Source organism: Myripristis murdjan, chromosome 3, assembly GCF_902150065.1.
Source record: "Myripristis murdjan chromosome 3, fMyrMur1.1, whole genome shotgun sequence".
Classification (NCBI taxonomy): Eukaryota; Metazoa; Chordata; class Actinopteri; order Holocentriformes; family Holocentridae; genus Myripristis; species Myripristis murdjan.
In genome coordinates, this window is record NC_043982.1 from 43,714,257 (window position 1) to 43,737,685 (window position 23,429).

At 44.5% G+C, this 23,429-nt stretch overlaps 1 protein-coding gene across 2 annotated transcripts; it reads right to left on the reverse strand.

Moving 5' to 3' along the window:
* Positions 1-324: 324 nt before the first annotated feature.
* LOC115377893 (leukocyte elastase inhibitor-like) lies at positions 325-22,872 on the reverse strand. Of its 2 annotated transcripts, none has more exons than XM_030077968.1 (9): positions 22,844-22,872; positions 9,281-9,462; positions 5,291-5,422; positions 4,771-4,888; positions 4,302-4,444; positions 3,746-3,823; positions 1,264-1,353; positions 972-1,152; positions 325-559 (listed from the first exon to the last, which is right to left on the reverse strand). In XM_030077968.1, exons 2-9 carry the CDS (start codon positions 9,455-9,457, stop codon positions 339-341), a joined length of 1,140 nt encoding a protein of 379 aa, XP_029933828.1. In that variant the 5' UTR covers positions 9,458-9,462; positions 22,844-22,872; the 3' UTR covers positions 325-338. The 2 variants fall into 2 exon arrangements, with proteins under 2 accessions (XP_029933828.1, XP_029933836.1); XM_030077976.1 differs by lacking the exon at positions 22,844-22,872 and adding an exon at positions 7,308-7,434 and having other exon boundaries at positions 9,281-9,372.
* Positions 22,873-23,429: the final 557 nt, after the last annotated feature.

Consider the following 23,429-nt stretch of genomic DNA (forward strand, 5'->3'; position numbering starts at 1 on the left):
AAATATATAATACTACCTAATGTACATCAGGACACAAGAGCACAATAGTTACCACCTCAGTGAGAGAAAGGTTTTATTGAGCAGGGCGAAACATTTAACAGCTCTTTGAGTTTGAGGTTCAGTTCAAACTTTCAAATTCCAGTTTATCTTCATCCTGCCCAAATGATAATGATACAAATATTTATTACACCCTCCAATAAAGGTGGACAGGGTTTGTTCTTTGTTATCAGGATATCTCTAAATGTTGGTGTAATTAACTTTTGGTAAATAGCCAAAATGTGGAATGTAGGAACATGCACACACACAGATACTGCCTGGCTGAGAAAGCACTGCAGTGCTCAGGCAGGCGAGCAGAATCGGCCAGCAAACAGGACACTCATGCTGGGTTTGTGTCGGATGAAGAAGAGGAAGGGGTGGTCTGCGATGAATGTGGGAATGCCGCAGCACAACATTATGTCGGAAGTGGTGGCGGCGGCAGCCTTGGTTCCCTCTTCGTTGACCTCCACAAAAGCCTTGTGCACCACCTGGGACAGCACCAGGTCGTTGGCCGGAGACATGCCTGACAGCAGAAAGAAGAAAGAGGAAAAAGTTAAACAATAGATTAGAATAATATTGGACACCAGAGAATACAGGAAACCATCGAACAGGAAAATCAAGAGAGCAGGCTCACAAAATATGAAGTGTACCTAATGATATACTCATGTATCCCACATTTTAGCATTGATATTTAAGAATTTGGAAACTTATTTGTAATTCCTCAGCTGTTTAGCTGTACCATGATAAATTGTACACAATAATCAATATGCATGCTGACTGATTTAACCCCCCTCAGGATTTCGTCAGCTGTCATGCATTTCCTTCACAGTGGTGGACATTTTTTTAGAGTCAGGACTAGACTAGCTGCATGCTCTGTTGCCCGCTCTTCAGTTGATTATGTGAATGGCTGATGGAGGTCCAGCCACACGTCCTACCAGAGAAGTCGCTCATTCTAACATCAAAGGCGTCGACCATCCCCATGCGGGTGAGGATGTCTTTCAGGTTGTACGACTCCTCCATCTTGAATCGGGGCAGGCCCACGTCAACCTCCACTGTGTACATCTTGTGTGGTTGTGTCCACTCCACAAACTTCTCGTAGGTCAGCTCCTTCTCCAGCTGCAATGGATACAATGTCACCAATTAAGTTTGCATCTATGAATATGTGTGTGTGTGTGTGTGTGTGTGTGTGTGTGTGTGTGTGTGTGTGCGTGTGCGTGTGCCTCTTGCCTTCTCCAGACCAGTTGTGTCGTCCTCCATCTCATAGGGCAGGAAGATGAGCATGCTGAGGTCCTTCCCTTTGTAAGGCAGCTCCAGGATCTGTCCAACACAGTGAGTTTTAACTGTTACACTGAATGTAGAATGATGCAGAAACAGCCTGAATGTTCGTCGTCAATGATCAAAACCGGCTGAGAAGAAACAGAAAAATGACTGGACCGACAGGTGAGCTCAGGTGCTTTCAAACGTGTTCCCTGTTTCGGACCCCCAAGTTGACTGTCTCGTCCTTTTGCCTCTTATCATCTTAGCCTTTGTTTTCACTGCCTAATGTGTGCAGCTGTACTGTCCTGTGTTGAATCTATGTTGCTGTGATTATCCATGCTGTAGTGATTGTTATTTTAGTTGATTTGCTTATTCTCTGATGGTATGGCATGTTATTTTATTCTAACATGTTATTTTGTTCTGGCCAGGGACAACAGATGAAAATTAGCCTCTGTGGCTAACTCTGGCTCATTTGCAGTTTTTTAACTGTTGACTAAATGGGTACTGTCCCAGACAATTAAAACAATAAATAAATAAATAAATAAATATGCTATGAACCCCCATTTTGTCCTTGGGACCCTGATATGAAAAAAAGATATTCTTGTTTGTGATAAATTGTTTAGTCCTTTGAAACCGGAGCAGATTCACTTGGTTTCTGTCAAAAACATGGAAAAAAATGTGATTTGCCAATTAGCAAAAAATTAACAGAAGGTTAGTAAAACATGACCAGATAATTAACAGAGAATTAGCAAAAAGATAAGAGAGATAAGATAAGATATTCCTTTATCTCACGCATTACAGCAGCAAAGTGGATAGCAAGATATGAAGCATAATTTACATTATAAACAGTATGAACAGATAATAAATAGCAAAAAGCAATATAAACATTCTAAAAAGGACTATAGAAAAAAACAAAATAGAAATATGAACAATTTAAACACCAGAAGAAAAAACCTAAACCTGGGGAACAACCCGCTCCGACGGAGGTTCAGGGTTAGTGTGAAACCATGAGACCAAGTGGCAGAACCTGACGCCTGGTACTGGGATTCAGGAACTGTCACACTTGATCCAGCCTTATGGAATCACCCCTTCACATCCAGTCTTTATGTGTTATCTACCAGTAGTGCTGTGTGTGTGTGTGTGTATGGGTGGGTGGGGCGGTGGGGGTGTGGGAGGAGGGGGGGGTTAAGGTGCTGGGAGAATGTGCATTATAGTGCAGTCAGTGCAGTCTTGGGGAGTGTGTGGTCTACTGGGAGCACTGCTTGTTGTAGAGTCTGATGGCTGCAGGAAGGAAGGACCTGCGATAGCGTTCCTTCACACACTTTGGGTGAAGCAGTCTGTCACTGAAGGAGCTCTCCAGTGTAGTTAAAGTGTCCTGCAGGGGGTGGGAGTCGTTCACAATCATGGATGACAGCTTAGCCATCATTCTCCTCTCCCTAACACCTCCACTGAGTCGAGGGGGCATCCCAGGACAGAGCTGGCCTTCCTGATCAGTTTGTCAAGTCTCTTCCTGTCAGCCGTCGAGATGCTGCTCCCCCAGAAGACCACTCCATAAAAGATGGCTGATGCCACCACGGTGTCATAAAAGGTCTTCAGGAGTGCCCCCTGCACTCCAAAAGACCTCAGTCTCCTGAGCAGATAGAGTCTGCTCTGGCCTTTCTTATAAAGTGCAGTTGTGTTGTGGGTCCAGTCCAGTTTATTGTTTAGGTGAACTCCCAGGTACTTATAAGATGTCACTATCTCAATATCCGTTACCTTGATGTTCACCGGTGTCGGGAGGCAGAGTGCTCGTCTGCGGAAATCCACCACCAGTTCTTTGGTTTTCCCCGCATTGATCTGGAGGCAGTTCTGCTGGCACCAGTCCACAAAGTCCTGCGTTAGTTCTCTGTACTCACTGTCGTCCCCATCGTGATGAGACTGACGATTGCAGAGTCATCAGAGAACTTCTGCAGGTGACAGGTGGGTGTGTTGTATGAGAAGTCTGCAGTATAGAGGGTGAAGAGGAATGGAGCCAGGACCGTTCCCTGCGGGGCCCCCGTGCTGCAGACTACGGTGTCGGACACACAGTCCCTGGTCCTCACAAAAAATACCTTCAAATAAAATAAAAATTAAAAAACAAAACAAAAAAAAAAAAAAAAAAACAAGAAGCCGATCAAGAGGTCTGTTTTCATGAGGCACGGTGTAAAGTGTTGTTAAATGCCCAGTCCACATGGGGCCTGGCAGCAAGCTTTTGGTATTTTCCAGCCCTGTCGGTGCTCAGCTCCATCTCCACGCCCCCTTGTGGCCAAGTGAGCAGCTTGCCCAAACTTTCCTTCCAACCAGGTTTTGTGTGATCCACCTCACACTTTTCCCCTGCTGATCGACACATGGATGGGGGTGATCACAGGACTCCCTGCTGGAGGTTGAGATATGAGGAGCAGGTGAATAACTGAATGACTCATAGTTTGATTACCTGGCAGTTGACCTCACGGATGTAGGTGAGAGGGAATTCGGCTGTCTGGTACATCATCTTCACCGGCTTGTTTTCATTCTGAGGATGACAGCAAACACAAAGCAGTCTTTTTTCACTGAGCTAAAAACCATTTGTGCTGTCAGAGCTCTAGCTCACAATGACACTCTTGGAGTCCCATCTTCTTCCACATTAGTGAGTCACTGAACAGCAGGTTAAAGAAAAGTCAGGTCAGGTTCTGGTACTGGTCTCTCTGGTATGTTCCTGCAGTATGAACAGTTTGCAAAAAAAAAAAAAAAAAAAAAGTTTGCCCTGACATCTCATCTGAAACATAATTCTCAAAATTCTAGGACACTCCAGAAATTAAATGACCCAAGAGATCTCTGCATACTGTCCTCAAGCAGATTTTTATTGAGACCAAAAAACGAAAACGAAAAACAGTTATACTGTTCTTCAGTATGCAGTTTACTGACCTCACCCTACCCATAAATCCATACAGACATTTACTTTTTTGTCACCATTTAACCTACCAAACTGTGTTTATGTTGTGCAGCGTTACCTTGTTGAGTTTAAACTGAGCATCCTTGGTGAGGTCGGCGTCAAACTTCCTGTCCCAGTTGCCTTTGAAGTAGATGGCATTAACCAGCACCAGCCTGGTCATGCTGTCCACTACACCCGGGGCAAGCAGGTCCTTGATTTTATCTGGATTGAAACAAAGGAGCAGCGATGAATATAACAGGGTTTAATAACTAGAGCAACTGTATGTTTACACCCAAGATTCAAGTGAATTTTGAGTAAAATTTGAAAATTCCAGGCAAAATAAAATGCGAATTAGAGCTTTGTATTTACACATCCATACCCTTTCTGCAATGCTGAGGAAATTTACTGGAACTGGCTTTTTGCATTCAGCCTTTCTGATTCAAATGTCCACTTTTTCCACTTCCTCCCAACATCCACCTCATTGGATGTGGTCCCCAGTCTATTTACATTTGAGAGTGTATGTGTGAGTGTTTGTGTGTCAGATCCACCTTGGGTCTGCTTCTCCACCCAGTTGTTGATATTGATCCTGGCTGTCTCTGCGCTGGCTTTGAAGTCCACAGACTTCAGCTTTGCATCATAGTGCTTCTTGGTGTCTGCCAGGAACCCCTGGAACCACCAACATATATTTAGCTCGACTGACTCTATTCAACAATGACAATACAACAATACAATGATAATAATAATAATAGTACTAATAATAATAATAATAATAATAATAATAATAATAATAATGATGATGATGATGATAATGCTGTACAGACGGACTTTGAGATTCATTCACAGTGAGGGGATAAAAGATGTTACAGCCATATATGAAGTATCAAGTATGCTGAGTGTGGCTGCTTCTCTGACTCATGTTCTGACCTGCCACTCACTCTCACTCACTCTTTCATTCATACTCGCTGAGCACAGCATGATGACTCCCATGTCATTCAGTCAGGCCTACCTTTGTGTAAACATACCAACACCTGCCCATATAGGCACATACAGGTGTACACTCATACACACCTCAACAAACTGGTAGGATTGGTCTCCATACAGCCTGTTGGCCAGGCTGAGGGAGTACGGGGCTCCAGCCTTGTTCAGCTCCTTTATTAGCTTGGAAAACTTGACATGGACATCATCCTGAGCCTTCAGACACTGTGGACAGTCAAAGCAGATGAGAGTCAGAGCTGGAACTGGTGATCGATGAAGACTACTTTATTACAGCCTATAGTAGAAACTGTGGACTTGAAGGAATCCCCAAAGTTTCTAGAAGATTGTCCTGTTGCTCACACACAGCTGCCCCTGTCAGTAGTGAGAGATTGACCCAAAATCATCCGTCTGTCCCTGGTGCTCCATGCTAACTATTTTGAGGGGCAATTAAAATATGTATTTTTTTTACTGGGTGCAGAAAAAATCTTGAAAGTAAATTTGAAGTCCTTTCTATGCAAAGGGACGTCTGTTTGATTTCTCCTGACTCAAATGATCAATTTTTAGCAGGTGAGCTCTACAGCAATGTCAGCTGGGAAAACATCAGCTGACACACTGTTGCAGTCGTAAGAGCCGAAGCTCTTTCAGTCCAAACAAGTGGGATATTTCTCACTTTGCTGGACAGTTTGGTGGTCCAGACTATCTTGTGACACTACAGGGGGAACTAAAGGTCACCAAGCTCTGCTGGAAAATATCACTGTAGAAAATGCCGCACCTAAAGCTCCATTTTATTAGTTACTGACTTTTAGGAAATCTCAAATCTTGGTAGACGATGAAGACAGCACTCAAGAAAAAAAAAATGGGTTTACCAAGCCTTTAAAAGTGGGGAAAGATGATAACTTGTAACTGTTCTAAAGCTAAGTAAGTAATTTTAAATATGTCTGTCAACTTGGAGTAGGAAGCTGGTTGACTACTTTCCCTGTTTCCACAGGAAGTCAAAGGGACAGGGGATGGGAGACTGTGTACAGATAAAAATCCCTGGGATGAATACCTGTTAGTTCAAATGAAATAGTTCAAAAACACTGAACAAGTATTTCTTCTTTAGGGCGCATAAACCTACAGGCTATATAGCAAAAACACTTGCAAATCTTTTTTTTTTCTTTTTACATTTATAACAATAACACTAAAAAGGTCAGTAGTCTTATTTTGGAAATGATAGCAGCCTCATATGCTCAAGTACTTGTATGGAGCACCAGAACCAGAATGATCCTCCAGGGACACGTGGATGATTTTGGTGTCACCACTTAAAAGGGTAACTGACCAACGTGACAATCACCCAAACACTTTCTGTATTAATTTAAGAGACTATTAGTTCATCTTTATCTGAGAACATCGCCGGCTGCTGGTTGCATGTAAGTTTGCCATCACAAGGCCTTACTCGGTACTGACTTGAAGAAAAAGGAAAAGGTACAAGTGAGCAAAGAGAGAACAGAAGAATATAAAGAAAAAGCATTACCACCACTAATACCCACACAAAAGAAACCAGAAAAGTGTCAGATAAAGTTTTGGAGAGCCTTTCCAGGAGTATTCACAGAAATAGGTCCATCTGAAATACCTAAAGGCAGGGAAAACTAAAACACTGCTTCTTCTTGTTGTGCATAAATAATGCACTACAGAGGAATTATTGTGATATACTGCATTATTGATTTATTTTTCCACCCTTGTACAGCACGGGGTATTTTTACTGGTGTGTGTTCAAAGCAGCACAACACCAACCATCAACTTAAACACTCAGCTCATAGACTGTAATAGTGAAGTTTGATAACTTAGGCATCAGTTAGTACATAATAAATATTAAAGAAATATTGCAGTGACATTAATTGTGCCTCAAATATGATGCCAGTTTAATTAATTTTCACAATACATCTTGAATGTGCTGTCATCATTTTAAGGGGGGGTAGAGTCTATATGAAACCCTGTGGTTTCTATTGGTCAGACAACAATACGCAATAGAGTGGACAAACAAGTGTGAGATTCCACAAACCGATGACAGCACCCAGCCCCTCTGTTAGAGGTTAGTTAGTCATTCCTTTACTGTTGGCTTTGTTACTACCTTCAGCACATAGACTGGAAATCTGCTTCTCTGGGTCTGCTGCTGCATCTGCATCTGCACCTGTCGGCATCTGCTCTTCCTCTGCCTTTGTCTCACACAGCTTCTTTGCCTTAGTGACGCAGAGGACCTACAGGTGCGATTGGTAGTGTTACTCGTCATTAGGATCACTGTTGAGTTAAAGGTGTGTGTGTGTGTGTGTGTGTGCAGAAAAAGATATGATCTTTGCTCTCAACAGTCCATGTGGTATGTGGTGACAGACTGCAGTGTAAATGTTGGCCACAAAGGGTTAAAGGATCGAGTTATGAGGTCAAGCCTTTACGCCTGCACTCTGCTAAGGAGGAGCTGAAACCCTCACTGCAGCTTCATGTTGATGATGATGATGATGATGATGATGATGATGATGAGCACTTTATTGATCCTTCACAGGAAATTACATTACATTGTACATTACATTAATACATACATTGTGCATTTATATTACATTAATGTTACTCTCATCTCCTCTCTGTTTCACATTAAAAAAACACACACACAACACAGCCAGGTATGCATGTGCACACACGTTTTCACATGGCAAGCAGTGATGCAATTATCACATCCAAACTCAGAATCACTTCCTCAGCCAAGTACTTAGTATGTAGCTGGATGAGAATTTGTCTTAGTTGCTGGTGATTATTACATAACAAACCATCCAGAAGACACACATTAGGTCAAGCATGGCCATTAGACCATATTTGATCCTGAGAGGACATCTGTTGTTGATTTAATGTTGAACCGTACAGCTGTCTGTATTGTACATGGACATTAAACAGTGGTTACAGTGAAATCTGTGCTCACAGTAGTCATTCTCAATATAGATCATCTAAGTGGGAACAATTTGTTGTGAATTAAATTGCGGTGGAATTACATTATCCTCATTCTGCTGGGGACCTCTTGAAACCCTCTTCAAGGATCTTCAACGGACCCAGGCCAAACTTTGACAACACTGAGTCATGACAGCCAGGCACTCACACAAACGGAAAAAATGTACACCTGCAAGTTGTGGAGTGATAGGATGGATCGATTCACCGTGCCCTGAGTGTTTATTACCCCTGCACATATAAATTCTGTGTAGAGTTCCTATGGCAACATAACACAAAGCTGGCAAGGGGCCAGCATCAGCAAAATGACCTGGAATCTGTTCTGAATCAGACACTGGAAGCCAGCTAAAGTGATTCATGCTGAATGAGGGCCAACAGATCTGGCCAAACAGGCCCCCTCCCCTGCCACACCCATCCCACTCTTGCAGACAGTTCTGTAACTTTTCTGTTTGAGACTAATACCTTGTTTTATCTTGTTTTATGTATTTGTATTATGTTTTATTGTTGTATGGGATCTTTTAGTAATTTACTCCATCGTTGTTTTATGTGTTTATTTGTGATTTGTTTTTATTGGAAAGCACCTTGTAACCTTGGTTTGGAAAGGTGCTATATAAATAAAATAAAATAAAATAAATAAATAAATAAATCACACCTCATCAAACCAAATCAAAACTTAACACTAAAGCTTTGCCCTAATCAGTGCTGTGGGGAATGGTAAACCTATCAATGATCCGTTTTTTATTTGCATGTGTACCCACTTTTTGGTTGTCATGACTCTTTATTGTGTAAATCCTTAACATATGTCATAGTATTTGGTGTCAAACTGAAAAAGATCAAATCTTTTACAGAGGAAAAAGCATGAAAACAATTGATTTTGGTTTGTATTGGCAAATGTTTGTCTTTACATGATTAGCCACTACAAGTCACCCAGCTGAGTTGAGCTGAACATTACATTTAAAAACTTTTTTAAAATAATCTCAGAATTTGAAATTCCAGTAATAAGCTTAACCTGGTGCAGAGAGACGCCAAACTGCTTGTGCCAAAAGTCCTTGGGTTCATTTATTTGTGTTAACTGTCACTAGGAGGTGTGTGTGTGTGTGTGTGTGTGTGTACCTCGGACATCTGTGTGGCTGTGTTGGCCCTGGCCCCCAGCATCACCATAGCCAGGGCTGAGGAGATGCTGAGAGGAGAGTAGAAGACGTTGCTGCTCTTCTTGTCTTCATCCAGCTGTTTGAACAAAGCCAGGCAGAAAGCTGTGTTGGCCTCAGACAGTGGGCTTGATGCTGCCATTGTGCCTAATATCAAGAAAATGCAGCACACGAATCACTGTCTTCTGTCTTGAATGCAAATCCTCTGCATCAAACCCCATTCAAAATGAGTAAATTAGTGGGATTATACTATTACTTCCCCACCATGATTATGGTGGGGAAGTTATGGCATGTCATTTTAGCCTCACTATTTCAGATGCAACCCCAGTGGAGCAAAAAGAACATGGGAGCAAATGTAAAAAGACATACTTCAAAGTGGTCAGTACGCTTACTATATGTTATACATGTAGCATATGTTGTAGGCTATAGCCAAAGAAATGGATTAATATCTTCCCCTTTTCAACTTTTTAGATCAACTAGACAAGGATGCCCGGTCTCTCCAGTTATTTTCACTCTAGCACTCGAACCTCTCACCTGTGCCATCAGGGCTAGTCATAATATAACTGGTATCCCACTTTTCAAATATGATTTCAAGGTCAATCTTTACGCAGACGATATATTATTGACACTGTCTAGGCCAGATCATTCCATCCCTCATCTTATGAAACTTATTAATGACTTTGGATTGTTTTCTGGTTACAAAGTTAACTGGTCTAAGAGTGAGGCCATCCCCTTAAACCCCATTAGGGGGGTTTCCACCGAGTAGTTCCTGGTAGTTTTGGGGCGTTGGGGGACTACTACAGGAACGTCCTCTCTCTCGGCCCTCTCAACTGCCGTGTCTCCACTGAGAGGGCAAAGTCGGAGGAAGGTTCCTGTAAAGTTGTGTGACGTAAGATATGACGTAATCGTCACCTGCCTGTTTTGACCGGGGCGACACAGCGGTAAACAAACAAAGAACAACAGCAGAGCAGACGCAGCAGAAGTACGAGACAGAAGTACGAACAACAAAGCAGTAAAAGAAAGACACTTATCATCATGGAAGGAGCTGAGGTGGTTGCTGCGTTGCTTGTGTGTCTCTACGTTTACGTGGCATCGGTGGAAGCTATGAACGAGTGGAGAAGACGTCTCGAAGAGGAATTCGACCGGGCTGAAAAGGCCAGAGAGGAAACGAGACAACGGATAATCCGAAGAATACATTTGTTCGAAACTGCTGCAGCAGAAGATGGACTTCGGCTCCGCAGACTCAGACGAAGGGTAAGCTATTTTTAATATCGCAAACAGCTACACTGCTCTGCGTTAGCCTGCTGCACTGTACTGTATACACTTTGCGCTGCAGCGTGTAAGGGTTCAGAAGTTGTTCATTTCACTTCGGTTAAAAATACGGTGTTCGGTGAAATGAGAGTTCACGTTATTGCAATTTACTATGTTGCAGATTCTTCTACACCGTGCACGGCGTACTGCTCCCATTGTTTGGACCCACAAGAGAAGTGCAGAGTGGTGGAAAGTGGTTGTATCGACTTTCTCTGATGAGCAGTGGGTGCAGAACTTCCGAATGTCGAAGGAAACATTCACATATCTCTGTCAGCGGGTGCAACCGGCGATGGAGAAGCAGGACGTAAATTACCGCCTGTGTGTTCCCCTCCAACAAAGGGTTGCCATTGCAGTATGGAAACTTGCAACAAACGCAGACTACAGGAGCATCGCGCACCTGTTTGGGGTAAGCCGTTCGACCGCCTGCAAGTGTTTGAAGGCCTTCTGTTCTGCTGTGGAGGATATACTGCTGCCTGAAGCTATCCAGTTTCCAAATGCGGACAAACTTCAGGAAATGGCTAACTACTTTGAAAACAGGTAGGGGCTGCCACACTGTGTGGGTGCCATAGATGGCTCTCACATTCCAATCTTGGCACCTCAGGAGTACCACACTCAATATTACAACAGGAAAGGTTGGTACTCTATTGTCCTGCAGGCAGTGATGGACGGGAAAGGACTTTTCTGGAATGTGTTCGCTGGGCTGCCAGGCAGCATGCATGATGCCAGAGTTCTTCGCAGATCCGGACTCTGGAATATGGCTGACAGGCTCTTCGGAGGACAGCATCGCGTGATTGGGGACCATGATTGGGGCTACTACATCTTGGGTGATGCTGCACATCCCCAGACGAGCTGGCTCATGAAACCTTTCATGGACAATGGCCGTCTAACTGAAGAGCAGACCAACTTCAATGTCAAGCTCAGCAGAGCTAGGGTTGTGGTGGAGAATGCTTTTGGCTGACTGAAGGGAAGGTGGCGATGTCTGCTCAGAAGAAATGACTGCAACTTAGATACAGTCAAGTCTGTTGTTATCACATGCTGTGTCCTCCATAATCTGTGTGAGAGCCATGGTGAGGACTTTAGAGAGGAATGGGCTGAACCTGTTCTCTTCAACCAGCCTGATGCACCGCTGCAGGATGGGGCTGATACAGGTGTGGCAGCACGTGCTGCTCTTATGTCTCACCTAACTAACTAAGTGTAGTTAAGCAAATATCACCTTCTGAAAAAGCGTTGTTGGGACAGACCGTCGACACAACACTGATGTCCTCTAGAGCCAAGGTTGTGGTGTTGTTTGTTGCCGACGGCTGCGGCGGGGGTGCGGAGTCTTTTGTTCCAGGGTCACTGGTGTAGGCTGGCCGTTGACCAAAAATAGCATCCAACAGCGGGTACCATTTGTTAGTTTTCCTGTTGGCATCACTTCTGCTGTTGTGGTCCTTCAGCTTCTTGTAGTCCTGCTTAAGTTTTTTTAGTTTCTCGCGGCACTGCTTGGCTGTGTGCTGGATGCCCAGGGACCGCAAATGCGCCACTATGTCCTGGTATATCTTCTCGGAAAGACTCAAAGCCCCACTGAATCGCCTCGTTGCCAGAGTACGCCAGCAACGCCTGGACCTCGTTGTCGGTCCATTTGTCGTATGCCTTGTCTTCCATTTCTTTGCAGGTCAAAAATGCGACTCCCCGTCATCTGCTGGGTTTTAAAAATGCTGGCTATTTCGCCGCCATCTGTTGACGTCACATCCTGCCATGAGTACATCCAATCAGCGCCAAGTAGACCCCAAGCCCCAACCAGGAGTTTTTCGGGGCCGCTCAGAGTCCCTACCCCGAGGCAGGGCCGATTTTTAGCCCCTGTAAAGGTTCCTGAACTCTCTCCTTCGGGGTAGTTCTTGCGGTGGAGACACGTGACAATGGCCCCGGCCCCGTAAAATTACCCCGAAGTTCCGGCAGTGGAAACGGGGCTATTGCAAACCCCAGTCATGTGATATCTGCCCCTATTGTGTGGAAGTCTCAGGGAATGAGGTGTCTTGGAGTAAACATTGTATCCCCAACTGATAAAATATTTGAGTTAAATGGCCCCAAGCTCTTGAAATCTATCAAAGAAGATTTAAAAAGATGGATAAGCTTACCGTTATCATTGTGGGGAAGAGCAGAGGTATTAAAAATGAATACTCTACCAAGGATAGCTTTCCTATTTTTAGCAATTCCACAAGAAATACCCCAGAAATGGTTTAGAGAAATAGATATGATGACCTCACAGTTCCTCTGGAAAGAGAAGAAACCAAGAATCAGTCTAAAAAGATGATCAATTTCTAGGAATGAAGGTGGGTTTGGTATACCAGACATGTATCACTACTATCTTGCATATAATGGTATTTACCCATTAGCTTGGGCATACCAGAAAGAAAAGTGGGAGGAAGGCAGCTGGAGATGGCTTGAGCAGAATTTTGTCTCTGAGCATTGCAAGAATGTGTTAGGAGGATCTGTTTGTGTTTTTTCTTTTTTCCTGTTTCCCCTCCCCCTGTGTTGTGTGTCTGTTTCTCCCCCTAGGCTGGGCGTGGCCGTGGCAGGCTCATTGGTCTCTTCCACTCACCTGTTCCCGCTCACGCACCTGGTTTCCATCCCGTCATTATCTCACCAATCTACAGCCTTTATAACCCCGGCTCAGACTTCCACTCATCGCCAGTTCGTCCTGTACCATGCGTGTTAACGTCCCGGCTCCTACTTTTGATCTTGCACTACTCTTTGGTGACCAGTCTTTTGATTATTGGATTTTTTGCTCTGCCTTTAGACCCTGCCTGCCCGCCTGTGTGTCCTGCCTGCCCCTCCGTGTCCTGCCTGCTGCGCCCAGCCTTCCCCGGACTTCTCCGTGCTACATCAGTTCTGTTTGGAGTTTATTTTTGTTAATTAAAGACTCTGTTACTTTAACCGCATCTGCATTGTGGGTTCAGTTCTTTCGAGCTCAGGCTTAACAGAATGTTTCCCTAGCCTCTCTATGGTATCAACCAAAGTATGGCAAAGAGATTAAAACCCCTTAATTCAGTTCTCCTGTGAAATAATCAAAGCAATACATAAACGACTTAAAATCAGAGGTATATCTTTACCCTCATGTCCTTTATGGAAGAATCCATTGTTTATGGCTGGTGGGAAGCCTCTTTGGAATGTCCAATGGTTGGTTGGTTACCACGGATCTTTTGTAGCACAGAGGAGATATGTTTGGTATGTAGAAGCAAATTCACTTGGTATGTAGTGTTAGTGTATGTTTATCAAAAAAAAAAAAAAATCAGAAATTCTTTTTTGTGACATTTCTGCTGTCTTTATTGGCTTACTGTAATAGTAGGATAAGCTAACAGATAAAAGCAATGCGCATGACCCTATCAGAAAATAAACAAAGCCTGCGAAACAAGTTATGCTTTTTTCGCAGGTGGTTCTAGGCAGGTGGTTCTCAATTTTTTTTTCAGTGAAGTACCCTCCATGAATTATTTTTGCAGCCGAAGTACCCCCCAAGTTCAGTTGATTTCCTGAAACTGAATAAATACCAAACATAGCAAAACAAAACTGCTCTGCTAGCTCAATCATATTGTAACTAGAATATCAGCTGGGAAAAAAAACAAAACTTTTTTTTTTTCATGGACTGATAGTTAAACTTATGCCGACTTCTCAGTCATTTTAACAGTTGCCGTGACAAATGACTCACCAACACAGCTGATTTTTTTTATTATTATTATTATTATTATTATTATTATTATCTACAACCAACTTACACTACTCACAAAAAGTTAGGGATATTTGGCTTTCGGGTGAAATTTACGGAAAATGTAAAAAGTTCACGCTACAGTGATATTATATCATGAAAGTAGGGCATTTAAGTAGAAGCATGCACTGGTGATTTCCTCATCTCAAACAATTTCTTGAAACAAAAGCCAACAACAGTGGTGGGTATACCACAACAAAAAATGTCAATGTCTCAATAACTTGTCATGTGCCCTTGAGCATCAATTACAGCTTGACAACGACGTCTCTTGCTGTTCACAAGTCGATTTATTGTCTGCTGAGGCATGGCATCCCACTCTTCTTGAAGGGTGGCCCTCAGGACATTGAGGTTCTGGGGTACAGAGCTCCGAGCCTCTACACGGCGACTCAGCTGATCCCATAGGTTTTCTATGGGATTCAGGTCTGGAGAAAGTGCAGGCCACTCCATCTGAGGTAACCCAGTCTCCAGCAACCGTTCCCTAATGATACGACCTCGATGAGCTGGAGCATTGTCGTCCATGAGGATGAAATTAGGCCTGTGTTGTTCATGCAGGGGCACAATGACTGGATTAATGATGTTATTCAGGTAGTATGGGCTTGTCACTGTACCATTAGGGCAGTTCTGTATTGACTAGACACACCTGCCCACACAGTAACACCACCACCACCAAAGGCTCGTCTGGTGACAACAGTGGCTGATCCATAGTGCTCTCCTTGACGTCTCCAACATCGTTGGCGGCCATCATTTCTGCTCAACATGAATCGGCTTTCATCAGAGAACAGCACTGAGGCCCACTGGTCCCTTGTCCAGCATAAATGCTCCCTGGCCCATGCAAGACGATGACACCTGTGCCTGGTGGTGTGGTCAGGTACCCTTGCAGGTCGTCTAGCACGCAGACCATGCTGATGTAAACGGTTTCGAATGGTCTGACGTGACACTTGGGTGCCTCTCACCTTCCTTAAACGTACCTGGAGTTGAGTGGCATTCATCATCCGGTTCCGCAGGGCACTGTTCACAATGAAGCGGTCATCAGTGTGGGATGTGGCCAAAGGACGTCCACTTCTATGCCTTTCTGTGACTCTTCCAGTCTCTCTGTATCTCTGTTGCAACCTGCTGATGACACTCTGTGACACTCTAAGCTCAGTGGCCACTTCCGTCTGGGGACATCCCGTTTGAAGCCTCGCAATGGCGAGGTGCTGCTGATCAATTGTTAGGTGTCGTCTTGGTCTCATGATGTCAAAATGTGAACAGCATGATGAGGAGGACTGTTTAAATACCAATTCTAATTGAACCAGGAAATTTATTGGTCCATTCATGGATCAAACACCTGTTGTGAATTTTGCCGTTAAACTCCTTGTTAGAGAACAGCAACTTGTGCAAAAAGTACTGAAACATTGAACAGTTGGACATGTGCATTCAAAAGTTTACAGAAGGTCACATTAAGTTCACCCGTAAAGGTTATAATGCATTTTAGGTTCATCCTGAAATTTCACCTGAAAGCTGAATATCCCTAACTTTTTGTGAGTAGTGTATATAAACAGTTATATTTAAATACAGGCTACGGCTTTCCAGTGTTGGCGCCAGAACAAACATCTATCTTTTCATAAACTCACCGGCAGATGTTTTATTTCAGCTGGGGGTGTGTCACTCCAATTTAATGTCAGCTCCGATTAATGTGGCTAAGCAGCAAAAGTAACAAAAGTAAGCAGTCACATTAAGGCTGAACAGGGTAATATCGTTTCGACTCCACCTTTCGGGGCTTTTGCTAATCACCTTTCAGGCCATTATCAATTTACCTCTGAAATAAAAACAACAGTTTTCACAGATGTGTTGATTTATTAAATGTTCATTTCAATGTACAGATGCAAAGAAATTGACAAATTTATTAAATAAATGGCCTAGGCAACTTATAAAGAAAAAAACAAATTAATAACGATTAATAGGCTAATTAATAACTGATAACATTAACACAACAAAAACAAAGTTATAGCCGCACATCTCCGTGGAAAATCTTACAAGTACTGTCCGTGGTGCTGACTCCGCTGCAGCACTTTATTATGGAAAGTAAAGCTGAATAAAATTCACGGAGGATCTTGTTTAGCTCTTCTTTCCTTACAGGTGAGAAATCAGCTGTTTGCCCGGTGTTTGTCAAGTAGTCTTGTGGACATTTGACGGCCCAAGACAGTGACCGGGCCGTAACGGCTTCATTTCCTGACCTCTCCAGCTGATCCAGCTCTTCACTCGTCACTCTCACGTACAGTATCTCTCCTTTTTCTCTTCTGTCTTGTCTTCCTCGTTCAGCCATTTATCCAAACTTAGGTCGCCAAATAAATCAAAATTGACAACAAAACGGTCCATTATGCAGGCGAACAAAGCTAACGGCGGCTTTTGATGCGGGTTTCGGTGAAACGTTTCGTGTTGCCATGAAAACCACACAGACTCAGGAAATAAGACGTAGGCAAAGTAATATTTTCAGTGATGAGGGCGGCGGGGCGGATGACGTGCGGGACGATTGATGTGTTCACGATTTCTCGAGAACTGTTTGACCTGCAGTAACGTGATTACACATGCTCGTGCATATGAGAGTGAACGAGCTTCATTCAAAATTTGAGCGGGATTGATGCATTTTCGAGAAGCTAGCGAGGAAATCCTTTTTTCAGCCATGTAAGTTAATTATTTTCAATTCTCCATATTTTGAATAAGAAATTGTGTTCACCTGCCCCAGTTAGCAAACATATATCAGTCTCTTACCACATCTCCTGGCTACACACCAGCATAGGTTTCAAGTTTCGTGCACCCATGCCGTGCACGCTCTCCAGGCTGTAATGACAGAAGACACTGAGTACGTTTACATGCACACCATATTCCGGTTCGGCTCAATATTCCGGTTAAGGTAACTGCGCCGCGGCAAATGGAATATTCCGTTTACATGTTACTTGGCATGCCCCCGTGTTTCGGCGTATTCCACTCTCTGACGTAATGCGACACTCAGCCACGGGGGGCAGCAGCATGCGTATAGGCGTCTGGTCTGCCGGAAAAACAGACGAAGAAGTCTTCTTCCTCGTCTTCCTTGACTTCCAGCGCCGACGCGAGTGGCAGCCTTCTCAGCAGCTCCGTGTATGTCCGTGTTTGTTGTTTACTTTTTTGTTTACTTTTTGTTGAGTTGTTCCGTTTTTTTTTTTTTTTATTTTTGTATACCTCCGTGTGCTACCTGACTATGGATCTTCACCCGGTGAAACTCGTTTACTCGAGAAAACAACTACTTTCTCTGAAGACCAAGTCCCGTGTCGGCGTGGTTCCACATTTACCTGACGAGGTGAGGAGACCTTACCGAGGTTGCAGAGCCGGCGCTAAGCTGGAGGCTAAGCGGCTGGAGAAGAAGTGGCGATACAAACCTACGGTACCTGCGGTAATCATGGGGAATGTGAACTCACTGCCCAACAAGATCGACGAGCTGGCTGCGCTGGTGAAAAATGTCAAGATCTACAGAGAGTGCAGTTTGTTGTGCTTTACTGAGACGTGGCTAACGACTAGCATCCCAGACGCTAACGTGGAGCTACCCGGCTTCAGCACAGTCAGGTCGGACCGAGACAACAAAGCCTGCGGGAAGCGGAAAGGAGGGGGGCTCGCGGTGTACGTGAACACAAGGTGGTGTAACCCTGGGCATGTAAGTGTGAAGATCTGCATCTGCTGCAGGGACATAGAACTTCTGGCCGTAAGTTTACGTCCCTATTACTTGCCCAGAGAGTTTGGACACGCCATTGTGGTCATTGTTTACATTCCGCCCCGAGCCGACGCGGAAGTCGCGTGTGACGTCATCCACTCCGCTGTTGACAAACTCTCAACACAGCATCCCGAGGCGCTTGTGTTGATCTCCGGGGACTTCAATAATGTGACCCTAGACAATACACTTCCTGCTTTTTTCCAGTATGTGGACTGTAACACCAGGGGAAATAAGACTATTGACCTGCTGTATGCAAATGTAAAGGATGCATACAGGGCCACCTCACTGCCTGCACTGGGAAAAGCTGACCATAACCTTGTTCTGCTTCAGCCTCACTACAAACCAAAGGTGAGGAGGCTACCCACAACCACACGGTCATTCAGGAAGTGGTCTCCTGAGGCAGAGCACGCTCTGAGAGACTGCTTTGGCACTACTGACTGGGATGTACTGCAGGGGTCGCACAGCGGGAACATCGAGGGGGTTGCAGACTGCACCACTGACTACATTAACTTCTGTATGGACGTTGTTGTTCCTGTAAGAACGGTGCGCTGCTATGCAAACAACAAGCCCTGGATCACCAGTCACATTAAAGGCCTCCTGAACCAGAAGAAGAAGGCCTTCAAAGACGGTGATAAGCAGGAGCTGAAACGCGTGCAGCGGGAACTCAAAGTCCAGCTCAGGGAGGCAAAGGAGCAATACAGAAGGAAGTTGGAGCAGAAGATGCAGAACAACAGCATGAAGGAGGTGTGGGACGGGATGAAGATCATCACCGGCTGCAGATCCAGGCAGGGGGCCACCACTGAGGGGGATGGGGGGAGGGCAAACGAGTTGAACAACTTCTTCAACAGGTTTGACCACCCCATCTCACTCTCACCTCTGATCACCCTGCCCCCCACACCCCCATCTGCTCCCCTCCCCCCGCTACAAGTGGACAGATGCGATGAGGAGACCCCCTCCCTGCCTACAATCACAGCAGCCCAGGTGTGTGGAGAGCTGAGGAGGCTTCGCCCCAGCAAAGCTGCAGGTCCGGATGGAGTATCCCCACGACTGCTGAAGGCCTGCGCGTCAGAGCTGGGAGACCCTCTGCAGCACATCTTCAATCTGAGCCTGGAGCAGGGGAGGGTCCCACTGCGGTGGAAAACATCATGCATCGTCCCAGTCCCAAAGAAGCCACGTCCTGCAGAGCTGAACGACTTCAGGCCGGTCGCCCTGACGTCACATGTGATGAAGACCATGGAGTGGCTGCTGCTACACCATCTGAGACCGCAGGTGAGCCATGCCCTCGACCCTCTGCAGTTTGCGTACCAGGAGAAGGTGGGAGTGGAGGACGCCATCGTCTACATGCTACACCGATCCCTCTCTCACCTGGACAGGGGCAGTGGTGCTGTGAGAATCACATTTCTGGATTTCTCCAGCGCCTTCAATACCATCCAGCCCCAGCTGCTTGGTCACAAACTGACTGATATGGGAGTAGGCTCACACCTGACGGCATGGATCATGGACTATCTGACAGGCAGACCTCAGTATGTGCGACTGGGGGACTGCAGGTCAGACACTGTGATCAGCAGCACAGGAGCGCCGCAGGGGACTGTGCTCTCTCCAGTCCTGTTCACCCTGTACACGTCGGACTTCCAGTACAGCTCGGAGTCCTGCCACGTGCAGAAGTTCGCGGACGACACGGCCATCGTGGGATGTATCAGCGGTGGACAGGAGGAGGAGTACAGGAAACTCATCCAGGACTTTGTAGCATGGTGTGGTTACAACCACCTCCACCTGAACACCTCCAAGACAAAAGAAATGGTGGTGGACTTCAGGAGGACCAGGCCTCACCCGGAGCCCATAAGCATCAACGGTGCCTGTGTGGAAATGGTGCGGACCTATAAATACCTGGGAGTGCAGCTGGACGATAGACTGGACTGGACAGCCAACACGGAGGCTCTGTGCAGGAAAGGACAGAGCCGACTGTACTTCCTCAGGAGGCTGGCGTCCTTCAACATCTGCAAAAAACTGCTGCTGATGTTCTACCAGTCTGTTGTGGCGAGCGCCCTCTTCTATGCGGTGGTGTGCTGGGGAGGCAGCATCAAGAAGAGGGACGCCTCACGATTGGACAAACTGGTGAGGAAAGCGGGCTCTGTTGTGGGCACACAACTTGAGAGCCTGACATCTGTGGCAGAGCAACGGGCGCTGAGCAGGCTCCTGTCAATCATGGACAATCCACTGCATCCACTGCACAGCACCATCACCAGGCAGAGGAGCAGCTTCAGTGACAGGCTGCTGTCACTGTCCTGCTCCACTGACAGACTGAGGAAATCATTCCTCCCCCACGCCATGCGGCTTTTTAACTCCACCCGGAGGAAATAACTCATTATACACATACTGCAATACTGGTAGATAACACGTAAAGACTGGAGGGGAAGGGGTGATTCCATGAGGCTGGATCTAGTCTGACAGTTCCTGAATTCCCAGTACCGGGCGTCAGGTTCTGTCGACGGTCTTGGTCTCATAGTTTCACACTAACTCTGAACCTCAGTCGGAGCGTGTGTTCTTCAGGTTAGGCTATTTTCCACTGCTGTTTAACTGTTATTACTTCTGTTTTACTGTTAATACTTCTGTTGAAATTGTGCATATTCCTATCTTTTTATAATCCCGGTTCATAGTGTCTATATTGCTTACTGCTATTTATCATGTGTATAGTGTAGATTCTGCTATTTATCATGTGTATACTGTATATTTTGCTATTTATCATGTGTATACTGTATATTTCTTCTAAATTTGCACATTGACCTACCTCTATGCACATTTTATACACCCATGCACACGTTTTTTCTGTTTTCTGTTTTTTTGTGGCACATTACTTTTTGCACACTGGGTTGTACTTAACTTAGGTTATTCTGTTGTACTCAGATCTTATTCTGTTATACTTAGATCTTATTCTTTATTTCTATTTTTTTTTATTCACTTAATTTGTAATCTGTGGATACTGCTGAAGAAAATGTGAATTTCCTGCGGGATGAATAAAGTATCTACCTACCTACCTACCTTCTTCTACTTTTTCTTCTTCTTCTGTCGCTTTTTCTATGTTTTCCCTCATCGATATACTCCGTGATATTTAAGTCTTTCATTAGCTGAAGGTGGACTGCAGTCTCCTGGCTCTTGCTGCTGTTCGCCCTGCCGTTTTCCCCGTGTGCAGGTAACCATAGCAACAAAGACGCCACAGAAGTCCTTGTGAGTCGAGCATGCGCAGTCGTGACTGAATATTCCGGTTCGGGGAGTTTTCCGACTAAGGTGGTTACATGCCCCAATATTCCGGTTGGAACAGGAATATTCCAGGGGTCTTATTCGGAATTCTCTCCAACCGGAATATGACCTTAATCGGGTTCGGTGCGTGTTTACATGACACGTGCGCAACCGGAATATTGCGAATATTCCGGTTAATACAGGAATAAGGTGTGCATGTAAACGTGCTCACTGGCGGGGCAGTTGACGCAGAGAGCAGTGGGACGGTTGATGCATTGAGATTGGCTGGAACCAGGGGGGTGCACGAGACGATTTTGGGCAGAATGAGTGACATAATAAAGGCTATGAAGGCTTCCGAAGATATCTTACAAAGATATCTTTCTAATGCTATTAGTTATTTGCCAAATTTTAATCTGAAACGCAGTCACTACAAGGTATTATTATTATTATTATTATGATTATTATTATTGTTATTATAAGTCATAGAGCTCGCTCGTCTGAAATCTGTCACTACATTGAGTCAAAAATAGGTCCAATATTTTTATTTCCTGTATACATATCTATAAACATTTAAGCAATGCAATAAAATAAGATTATTTTCAGAAATAAATCTGAATTACATTATGTTTGGTATTGTAATAAATAAAATAATAATAATAAAAAAAATGTTTTTTGTTGTGGATTTTTGGGAGCTTTTCTGGGAGAATTTTCGGAGGAAATGGGAGGAAACGGGATCAGACTGAAAACTGCGTCATCCGCCACGCCGCTCCCTATTTTTCATTTGAGCAGGCTAGCCGTGCTGTCATGCTCATTTGAGCACATTCTAAACGTCTGATTGATCAATCAGATTGCTCGGTCGGATCTACGCGTTGTATAATTTTAAAAAATCTCCAGTAGGCCTACCCCCTGGAGTTCCTCCAAGTAGTTATACGCTGAGAGACATTAGCCTAGGCCAGTGTCTAGCATTTCACATGCATTTCACATATGTATTAATTATATGAAAGAGATAAATGTAAGTCAGACAAATTGAATTTAAATTAAGATTCTTTATTTTTTTTAAAGTGGGTAGAGAGGCTGATGGAGTGCGGGGGGAGAGGGGGCGGATGGGAGGGGGTGCGGCCGCACCCCCCTCACCCCTAGTTCCGACGTCTATGCACATAACCCGCTTTCTGGAATACTCCACTGGTGTGAGTGTGCTTTAACCAGCAAGCAACGACACATTCACTTGGATTTTTTAAATGGAATATGATGACATTTCTTCTTGTCATACCATAACAGGTCACAACCCTGATAGCGGCTAAATTTAACCATCGCGGCCATTATAACTCAAGATTAAAAGTCTTACTGACAAAAGCATAATTTTCCATGCATGTGTTTGTCAGGGTTCCTCTCTTCCGACAAAACTTTCATTGAATTAGTGGTTTCACCTCTGTTGATCTCACTGCAATATATCTATCAGCCGTGTGAGAAGCACTGAATAAGGTAAGAGTCTGCCAGCAGTGTGCTGTACTTACATACAGAGTTGTTGGTCGACAAGTGATCAGTGCTGTGTCTGTCGCAGGAAGATTCTCTCAAATTGTCTCCGCATTGTTTATGCTCACTCGGCACGCCCAAGCTGTTAAAATCAGCATCTGCATTTTGCTCTCTACGGCACGCCAAAAGGGAAAAACACGCTTTTTTAAAAATTATGTTTCTCTTCCTCAGTGTCTGTGTTGTGGCTTGATGCGTCATCTATTTGTAAAATATTACCGTCTTCCCTTAGAGTAGCGTTTGGACGTTAAGTTGCTACAAAATCTTTAGGTTGCTAGGCAACGGATCTGTTTTTTTTCCCTCTCATCTTTTATGTTGCGTCTGTTGTTTCCTCCTTGTAACTGTACAGTATTACTTTTTTAAATCAGTAAATATAATCGGCCTGAATGAGAAGCGGTGGTGATTGTCATTTTTATGAAGCTCCAACATTTTTGACAACATATGGAGAGACAAAACACACTCTTAAAAAAATACATTTGGTCAAAGATTGCAACAAGAGGTCTAAAAACAAATTTACACCACAGTCTGAGTCAATATGACTTCATCCCCGGGAGCATATTTAGGAAAACT

Bases quoted from the DNA above. Each gene is read 5' to 3' on its own strand.
- LOC115377893 (XM_030077968.1), bottom strand. From the start codon at position 9,457: ATGGCAGCATCAAGCCCACTGTCTGAGGCCAACACAGCTTTCTGCCTG. The intron at 4,445-4,770 runs GTGGATCTGACA...GTTTCAATCCAG, and splicing joins GGTGGAGAAGCAGACCCAAG to ATAAAATCAAGGACCTGCTT. The intron at 560-971 runs GTAGGACGTGTG...TTCTGCTGTCAG, and splicing joins TAGAATGAGCGACTTCTCTG to GCATGTCTCCGGCCAACGAC.